At 34.8% G+C, this 10,791-nt stretch overlaps 1 protein-coding gene across 1 annotated transcript in view; it reads left to right on the top strand.

Moving 5' to 3' along the window:
• Nucleotides 1-5,345, top strand: part of LOC135081182 (glutaredoxin domain-containing cysteine-rich protein CG31559-like) — a 119,443-nt gene extending 114,098 nt beyond the window's left edge. Inside the window, exon 5 of the mRNA XM_063975926.1 lies at nucleotides 5,089-5,345. Coding sequence (XP_063831996.1) covers nucleotides 5,089-5,265 — 177 coding nt within the window. The 3' untranslated portion in view covers nucleotides 5,266-5,345. The remainder of the gene's footprint in view (nucleotides 1-5,088) is intronic.
• The last annotated feature ends 5,446 nt before the right edge of the window (nucleotides 5,346-10,791 follow it).

Genomic DNA, 10,791 nt, shown 5'->3' with positions numbered 1-10,791 from the left:
GGTAAATTAATTAAAATTCATTATATTCGATTATTAAAAGGGCATTATACTCTCATCGATTTCGAGACAACTGAGTAATTTTCAATTTATTAGCCTTGCATTAATTTTTTATCTTTGATTAAAACACACAGACATGCATCTATATGTTAATTTAATTATATTGTAATTATGTATATGTTTTGGACCTGTCTGTGAACATATATTATTCTGAAAACTAGCGGCCGCCCACGACTTCGTACGCGTGGATCCCGTTTTACCCCCTTCATCTATCTTACGCGGTTTAGATTTTTTCATACAAATGTTTTTCCCGCTAACTCCCGTTCCCGTGGGAATTTTGCAATATCCTGTTGTCACTAAGCTTTAAGTTTACTTAGGTACCTGCATGCCAAATTTCAAGCGTCTAACTTAAGCGGTTTAGATTTTTCATACAAAAGGATTTTCCCGCTAACTCCCATTCCCGTGGGAATTCCTAAGTATCCTATAACCTGCCCAGGAGTATGAAGAATGATTGTACCAAGTTTCGTTAAAATCCGTAGAGTAGTTTTTGTTTCTATAAGGAACATACAGACAGACAGACAGACAGACAGACAAAAATTCTACTGATTGCATTTTTGGCATCAGTATCGATCACTAATCACCCCCTGATAGTTATTTTGAAAATATATTTCATGTACAGACTCTCTACAGATTTATTATAAGTATAGATAAATTACCACATTAATTTTTGTTTTCAAAAATAATTCCACTCTCTCATTTTAGGAATTTAATTCAAATAATTTATAAAATAATAAATTCATTCTCACTTTTTTTTGTAAAACGTTGTAAAAAGTCACCAGTGTATTTTTTAACTCTACTTACATATCCAATGCCAATAGGTACATATTACATTACGTTTTGAAAAAGTTTCCACTGCATTCGTCACATATTTATCTCATTTCCCCCAAAGAAAAACAAGTGAAATGAAATCTTCATCAGACATTCGTAAACCATACGTAGGCTGATAGATTATTCCAGAGATTGATCGTGCGGTAATTTCATTTAGAAAAGCCAATTTCCCTGATGTAGTTACAAACGAAACATCCAGCTAAACTATATGACACCTTATATACTTGTAACAAGCGTGATATTGCAACAATGTCATATACGTTCTGTACGTTCGTTGGCCGAAACCGAGTATGTTTTGAGGTCATCGTTTGCGAAGACGTGTTGACAGTTAATTAATGACCAACGTGGACATGAATTTTAACGTAAATTCCATACCAACCGATCTTTATGGCTGTGACTGATATTATGATGATGATCATGACTGAGATTTTGGTAGAAAATTGGCCTGAAAAATATCTGTTTTGCATAGGTAATTTAATTCACTAGGACATTAAACTAGTAATTACTCATATTTTTATGTAAAATCAGACCAACAACTCTATCGCACCTGATGTTACGTAAAATGCAGTCTAGGATGGTATCTACCCTGTAAGTGCCTAATCACTCTCGCCTTGAAAAGGAAGATGTTACAGACAGTTTTTACCTATCTGTCGTCATAAATACTACGAAAATAACGTATTAAAGCTTTCTAACGAAAAGAACAAGCCCTTTTAACCAGCAGAAATGCCAATATTCAACAAAAAACTAACAAGTTGTCGCAAAGGGCTTAATACTTTATACCACAAAGCGCATTGAGGACAAACCAGTTGACTTGCCAGTGGAGTTGACATTTTTCTTTTATATTGTGACTTTACAGAGAATTGACTAGTAGAGCTTTTGAAACATAAGTAAATTACGAATTTTGAGGTGAGAATGGGCCAACGTTATAACATTATACATGAAATTGCTGATTTTTACGTCAGAAAAATGACATTTATGTGGGGCTCTACCTGCCAGAAGGGCAGGACTTACCCACTAAAAACCTGACAGGTCCTTCTGGTGACGCTTAGTGGGGTAGCACGCAAGTCGCTGTAGACTAACACAATTATGTGTGGCTATTGTATGTATATTTAGCTTGATTGGAGAGGTCAACGGGAATATTAATTATGGTCATATTAGGACATAAACCGCTCCAACTAGATCAAGCGTCAATTTTCATGACAAAAAATACTAATTTCAAAATGTTACAAGCCAATCCATTCTATCCTCACCACACGAGAATCTCTTTCAAACCATTGACAGAGTCGGACAATGCACGTGTGCATCAACTGTTGTGTCGCTGTCTAAGCGTTTATGTTCACCTTGATGCTGGAATGAAGTGAATCGTTTGTTATTCAAGCGTTTTCCAGTTATCTTACTAAGCTATTATTCCGCTTATTTGCTAGAAAAATTTACAGTACATACACACAACTTCTGGGAAATAATGCTTTACTAGTTGTTTACTGAAATGCTCGGCCAGAACACTTATATGCTTCAAAGGAGAGAAAGTAGATGTATTCAGAGGAGTAATGTAGATTTTAATTAGAACTGCAATAAATTGAAAGATAACTTTTGTGAAATTAATGTGAAACATTTAAAACTTTAATACACGTTGAAATCATTTAAGGTTTAAAAATGTTGGGTACATTGAATAAATTATGACAAAAACTATTATTATTTTAGTTATTTTAAATACTAATTTATGATTGCCTAACCAAGCCGTTTAAGGAGAAAAAGTACTTGATATTTTAAGCACCAACAAGCAAATGTTTGTAACTTAACAAAATGTACCCATAAGTTGCAAAATTTCTCATCAAACAAAAAGTTAATAACCATACCTTAACTAGAATGTTAGATAGTAAAGCCTATTGTTTTGTCTGAGCCTATAAGATGTATAGGCTCAGACAAAACAATAGGCTTTTGAGATAATGCGAAAATCCAATTCATGGACGTTCATAAAAATAATTTTGGCTTAAGAACTTAATCGGTATCAGTGTGCTTACCATGAGTTTACGTTAGGTATGCTCGCTAGCGACTGCGTAAAAAAATGACATTAAAATGTATGACATATTGTGCAGCGCCCCTAGTTATTGCTGCCTTGGCGGGAAGACTTAGTTCAGCTGCCTTTGCGGTGAGAAAGATCAGAAACTTGACTGATGTTGAAACAGCAAGGCTTGTATATTTTAGTTATTTTCATAGTATTATGTCTTATGGTCTTTTACTGTGGGGCTCAGCAGCAGACATAGAATCAATTTTCATTTTACAGAAAAGAGCTGTTCGGGCAATATACGGTCTTAAACCACGTGACTCGCTTAGAGAAGTTTTTAAAGAAATCAATATATTGACTGTGGCTTCGCAATACATATTTGATAACATTATGTATGTCCGTAAACATATACATTTATTTACTAAGAAAAGTGACGTCCACTCATTTAACACGAGACATAAGAATAAACTTGCTGTTCCATCATTTAGGTTGCATAAGATAGGTAATTCATTCTTGGGGAAATGTATTACCATATTTAACAAAATACCACACAACCTTGTCGAATTGCCAATAAACAAATTTAAGATACATATAAAAAATACCCTTATGTCCAAAGGGTACTACAAGGTTCGAGACTATATTGATGACAAGGATGCGTGGTCAGTTCAGTCTGCACATATTTGATGTACCTAAATTTGACTATTCTTACCGTTACATAATTCCTGGCAATAAGTGGTGACTGAGTTTGTTCCGGCGTTTCTTCTCAGCACTTGCCATATGTTTGTCTCGAAGCGCTGGTAGGGCCCAAAAGATAAGGAGACATGTAAAGTGCCCCATAAGGGCTACCTTTTTCTTTTTTATTATTTTCTATTGACGTTCATAAGTGCCACTTGTGGTCTAAACTGAATAAATATTTTTGATTTTTGTTTTTTTTTTGATTTTTTAGTGGCTACTTTCAAGAAATAAAATCTTCATAGATTTTTTTGACGTACTCGCTAGCGAGCGCACCTAACGTAAACTCATGGTAAGCACACAGTAAATACAGTTTTCAGCACAAGACAGTGAACTCTATCTATATTAGGAATAAGATTCAAATTATCATAATAATTAAGTAATGACTGTACACGTCTAGACGAGGTATTTTCTATTGAAATCACATAAGTTGAGCAAAAACTTTAAGATTATAATCTTTAAAACTCGATATTTTTATTAAAGTTTTATTCTTATCTACAATTTTGTTTTCGAGTTTGGATTTTGATTACGATTTCAAAATGAATTGAGATGATTATTACTTAAGTTTGATTCTTAAAGTTAAGTTGATACTTAACGCTGTGAAAATTAGAATTACAAATACAAGTACATTCAACTTAGTATGTGGGTTGTAAAATTACTATAGTTGCAAGAACATGTCCTTTTCAATGTGTAGAAGGTCAATGGCCTTAAATTACCTACCATTAGGACAGGAATTTAATAGATCTATTATTTTATTTGAACTAAAATATTCTACGCCTACACTATGATTATTTCGTTAAAGATGTCTCTACAATTACTGATAGGTTCATTGACCTTTGTTACAAAAAGTTTTGCACTTATGGAATCTGTTGCTAGTAAAAGAGCTTCTCTTCATAGCCCCCTCTCAAAATCTGTGTCGAACATGCCCCTACCTGTCTCGATTAATGCTGAGTGGGTCCTTTTTTGGGAGAAGGGCAGCAGTTGCTCATCTTGTTTTGAGATTTCGTTTCGTCCTGGCCTTGGTGTTTTTGTAAAATTCACCATTATAATTTAGGTACATTATCCCTGATGAAAATAGGCGATAGAACATGAAAACTTCAATAATGTAATCATCATCGTGCCACTCTTGTAGCAGAGTTTTAGGCTGACACGGTATTTGTTGTCGACAAGAAGAAGAAGAATAATATAATGTTTAAGTAAACAGAGGAGTTTACTTCACCATTTTCCGTGATTGCCAACTCATGTGCCTCATAATATCACACATTAATTGGCTGGGCGGTACGAACTTCACCAGGCCTGTTAATAACAAATAGAGTTATGCCCGTTTTTAAGTGACCCCTTTGAAAACAAAATTCCTGTTATATGTTGCCATAGGGGTCACTTAAAAATTAGGGATAGATGGTGAAAACGGACATTAATCTTATTAGCTTAGCTGTTCATTAATTTAGAATCTTCTCCAATTCCAGAGTCCAGACGCTTGCAGCACCTGCCAGATGTGCGGCGGGTTCCGTCTCCTGCCCTGCAGAATCTGCAACGGCTCCAAAAAGAGTCTCCACAGGAACCACTTCACGGCTGAGTTCGTTGCACTGAAGTGTATGAACTGCGACGAGGTTGGACTCGTCAGGTGCGAAGCTTGCTCCTGAGAATGTGCTAGAATCTTGAATACAACTAGAGCTAAGAACACTTGAATATTTCTACTGGTTGTTACAACCATATTTATCCCTACACAAGAAGAGATGATCGATTGGTAGCGGCCTGCGTCCAGCGCTTCCCTGCTACCTTTACGATGTCGTCGGTCCACCTTGTAGGTGGACGTCCGCGACGCTGCGTTTTCCAATCGATCAACATGGAAAGCATTGGGGGAGGCCTATGTTCAGCAGTGGACGTCCTGTGGCTGAAATGATGATGATGATGATGAAGAAGAGATGAGTTTTTACTGAAATGACTACTGTCTTTGAAATTTAGGTACACTGTAGATTAAAGTTACAGTCAGCATCTAATAGTTCGTGGCACAGAAAGTGGCCAAAAAGTTGACAACACAACCTTATTAAGCCGTGTAGCGAACTTTTTGGCTACTTTGGGTGTATCGAACTATTCGACGCTGTCTGTATAAAGATTCGATCAGAACATCAAAATCAGCATCTAAGGCTGGGTTGCACCACCTTACTTTAACTTTGACTAACGTCCAAAATCTGTCAAACTCCATACAAAATACACCGGTTATCGTTATAGTTACGGTCAAAGTTAGGTGGTGCAACTGAGCCTAAGACATCTAAATAAGCTAATACAAGGTTCTAAGACAAGATGTGCCAATTTTCTTTAAAGAATCATTTAGTGGGAAGTGATTATCGTGGTGTAAGAGAAAATGAACTTCAATAAGTACTCTAAAACTTATTTACTTAATCTAGCTTGATGGCACGTATGAAAAAGATAAACAAAGCGAAAAGGGCAAGAAAACTAAGTACCAGAACAAAATAGGGTCAGTTCAATGGGCCTAGAACGATAAAATTAGGTAAAATAAGAAACAAGTCTTTGCCAGAACCACCACTACGAGTGTAACTATGATTCCTGGGTCTGGCTCAAAAATATACATAAAAACATGTAAATGTGTTGATCACGTTTATATCTTGGCAGTTCAAAAGATGATAGAAAAAAAATATTAAATAGGTGGGCTCGGATGTAGCTTTCCTAAAGGTGAGTTTAGACTAGAACATTTTCTCGAGAATTTGTTACGAATGGTACAATACAAGTAAATTCTCAAAGAGAGACTCGTTGTTCTGTTACAAGTAAATGCTCTTAGCCTATACCACAGAATAAGTAATAGTACAGGTACAGAAGGATTACTCCGCAAGACGATTTAAATAAATGCGAGTCTTGCTGCGACGCGATACAGTGGAATTCAGCTCGCACAGCACTACGTACCTACAATTTTATTCACCTACAAGTTTTGTCTCTTTCTATCGCGTGCCTCTGAACTCTTCTTACGCTGTTAGGGTTGCTGTCTAGTGAAAAAATAATTAATCTACTTATTTGTAATGACCTACGTATGTAGGTAAGTATACATTCATTATGGTAAACCTTGGGAGAGACCTTTGTCCAGCAGTGGACGTCATTTGGCTGAAACGAACGAACGCATTCTGAGCAGTAGTCATGGTAGGTTAGGTTCCTATACTATCCTAAGAATTATTGATTACCTACATGGCCAACATACCTTTCAGCATCTTTGGGAAGCGAAAAAAAAAGATAAATCCGGTAGATTACTTTTCGAATTTAAACACCCGAACGCCGCACAATATTTCTTTCTCTTTATGTCCATTTTTAAATAATACTTCGATCATAGAATTATAATCATACTACAAGGCACGCCAGCGTCCTGACGAGCGCGCGCGTGACACTCGACTGATATAATACCCGCCGGCGGGGCGCTTCGCTGTAGGTAATTATCGGATGTACCGCGCGGAGTGAGCCAGGCCTGCCTATACTAACCTATAAAGGCTCGTTTTATTATGCATGATTTTATTTTGCGTGCATGTATAATACAATGAATGAGATATTTAATAAAATTTGGTACTATTCAGAAAATAATTCATTTTGTTCACGATTGATAATGTTTTTTTTTTAATATAATCTTGATTTATTGTCTGAAATCAATAATGGGATCAAAATTAGAATAATATTAATGTCCAATATTAGTCATATATTTATATTGGATAATTTAAATTAATTGTATTAATGTAGAAAAACGATTAGATTCTTTATAACGTCAAAGAATCGACGATCAATAAAATTAGGTTTTATTTTTACCCGTTACATAGATAAAGGTACAAATAGAAATCTGAATTGATGCTCACATACAAAATAATAAGTTAAATATACAGGGTGTGTTAAATATTAACACTGAGAAAATATTAAGGTAGAGTTTACTGATGCTCATGCACGAAAGCATGCCACTAGCATGATTGTGTGTCAAAACATTGCTAATAATGAGCATGCTCATTTCAAATTTGAAGAGGACCCTTGTTTTAAGCATGCTTATAAGTATGACATTTTATGAGCATGTGTAACTGTGCCTTTATCTTATTATAGCATGCTCCTTGAATTAATAGGCATAATTATTAGTAAATAATATGATTATTACTATTTCTTATATCGACTTGTTTATTGATTTGAAATTGATCTGGAATCGATTGAGTAATTAAGCTGCGGCTACATCACGCATATTTTTAATAATAACTCTAACGTCTTTGGGAATTTAATAAATTAAACCTAAGTAGTTCATGGAGCTTATTCTGTTTTATCTTATTTTGGGAATTTTTCTAGCCTTTTTATAAGAATCTACTTTAAAGTCTAATTAAGCTACATTTTATATTTTGTATATTTTGTTTAAGCTGCCTGTACATTATTTTAATGAGAATAGAATGCCATACATTAGATGCAATACATTTTCTATGTTTAAACAAATTGTTAATAGTAATTAGGCATTTTTATTGCTTTCGCTAGTTTTAATAGAAATTAGTCTTAAGAGTTAAAGATAATATTTTTATATTCTTTTGCTAAAAACGTTTTTTTTTTTAACTTTTTATTAAATACTTTTAAATAAAATGTATATCCTAGTAGTTTCATTTGGCATTAGCTGAAATGATGATGAATACAATTTTTGTAAAATGAAGTAAGTACCTACATTGAAAATATTTTCATGCAATTCTACAAATAGCAAAGCTAAGTAAACTAAAGTTTGTTTTAAGTAAAACTTGTGAAAAAGGTTTTTATACTCAAAAATCTTCATCTTGTGTAATAGTCAAAGAAATAATGATAGTTTCCAAATTGAACTACTACGGTATACATTGTATAAATATGTAATAGGCATTACTAAGACTAAATAATATTTTATACATCATTCTATATAATTTTTAGCCTGTTGGCTGATCAGATGTTGTGATAGTATAGCGTACGACACAGTACTATGAAAGTAGTTAAATATTTAAACAGTTTTGTAAGCCTTTGTCAAAGAGCTTAGGCATTATTGTAAATACATTATTTTGTTTTAATAAATAACGAATACAATCATTTGTTTTTTCTTTGACAAAAACATTGTTGGCCTCTTTTGTTTTCAATGTGAGAGAGAATTTGTTTTGTTTGGCATTGAAATGGGATCCTATTTATTATTTTACGTTTAATATTTATTGAAATTCTGTGTGTTATGCCTGCTTGTTTTCAGAAGGAATAATTAAGTGCGATCAATATTCTATTTAGGTTTTCAGAGCCTGTAGCAGTGGACGTCTTTCAGCAACGAACGGCATAGTGTAAAATGATTTCGATTGAAAATCGATTCTCTATGTCTCTTAGTCTACATATAAGAATGTTATTTAATTATGATCACAATTTTACTTCATGACTGTTACTTCGATAGTGAGTGTAGTGGAAGTTAATTAAATGAAAGAGTGGACTGTATGAAATTAATTATCTATTCGGTACAAATTTACAATGGTATCGAGACCGTTTTGTGCAAAGTCGTTGAAGAGAGTGCGTCAGGATCGTCTTCTTCGATGTTCGCTCGCGAACCGAACATTGCTCGTTCGTTCGCCGAACGCTCGCCGCTCCCTCCGGTCACGCCGCCCGCGGGCAATGTCCGTGAGTAGACAATGACTAATGTTTCTATCTCAATTTAAAACTAAACGCCCTGTGTCATAATATAGTACAGCATATTTAACTTACCACGAGCTGTTAACAGGATTATTATTTTGATTAGGATTAGTAATTTGTAAACTTTTGTCGTGGCTAAACGCATATACGTTAGAGCCAATGAAGAAAAAAAATATAAATACAACTTAAAAAAATAAATACAAAAGATACTAGAGATGAAACGGATATCCGGTAACTATCCGGTAGGCCGGATATCCGGCCTAAATTTACTATCCGGCCGGATACCGGATAGTAACTCACTATCCGGCCGGATACCGGATATTCAAAAACTACGACAATTTCCTTAAAATGAAATACATTGATCTCTGAGGTAAACATCAATAAAATGGCTTATAATAATGATTTTATTTAAAGTCCAAAAAGTTACAAAAAAGCCATATTAATTGAAGGCTTTTAAAAAAACTAATTTCTTTTTCTGGGCTATTCACTCTAATGACGAATAAATAAATAGTAAATAACTGTTAATGTCGAAATATTGCCAAAGAAAATGGGCGATCTTTTTTTCACTGATGGTCTGATGTCATGATGCAGTTAAGTCAGATTACGCAGCAAGTAAACTAATTTAATTTTCGCTATTCAATCACACACTCATGATGGCATCGAAATCGCCCGAATTGATCTGCCCCCTAGACAATCGCAAAATCTGACATTCTATTCGGACTGATTCGATTTTCGAAAAGTCTGACTAGTCTAGTCTACTAATAGACCTCCTGATCGCGTTCGAAGCACCTGTGCTGCGCTAAACTCGTCACGACATGCAACCAGTGGCGGATTAACGTATAAGCACTACAAGCACGTGCTTGGGGCCCCTGTTCTCCAGGGGCCTCCATCCTCTGCTGGCGCGCCAGCAGAGGATGGAGGCGTTTCATTTCATACCTACATTTTATAGAGATTTAGCCTATGTTACTCGTAAGTAATGTAGCTTTCAAATGGTGAAAGAATTTTTAAAAACGGTCCAGTAGTTTTTGAGCCTATTCATTACAACCAAACAAACAAAGAAGAAGAAGAAGTGTAGATAAAGTAAAGCGCGTTTTCCCAAATATACAAGTGGCGTTTAACCCTTCATTTGGCAGTGATGCTTTTAAGCAACAACCACTTTGAATATTTCTACAGCACCAAATAATAAGTTTTGTGCAAATCATTCGATTTTGTTACAAAGCTTAGTTCAGCAAAACACTAGTAAATCCCTTTTGTACCCTTTGCACCACCAGCCTGCACCACTGGTGGTGCAAAGGGTATTTTTTAATCCCTTTTGCACCACCAATAGTGCCGCCCTACCATTAACTGTAAAACGATTATCTATAAAATTATAATCATATAATATTAATATTATATAAAGAGGAAAGATTTGATTGTTTGTTTGTACTGAATAGGCTCCGAAACTACTGGACAGATTTGACAACATAACATAAAAATTAATAACAACCATTCATACCTACATATTACAACGAATAATATTCCTAAAG

This window comes from Ostrinia nubilalis, chromosome 19 (genome assembly GCF_963855985.1).
Source record: "Ostrinia nubilalis chromosome 19, ilOstNubi1.1, whole genome shotgun sequence".
In the NCBI taxonomy this organism is placed as follows: Eukaryota; Metazoa; Arthropoda; class Insecta; order Lepidoptera; family Crambidae; genus Ostrinia; species Ostrinia nubilalis.
The sequence above is the reverse complement of the archived record's forward strand: the minus strand, read 5'-3'. Positions and strand labels throughout refer to the sequence as shown.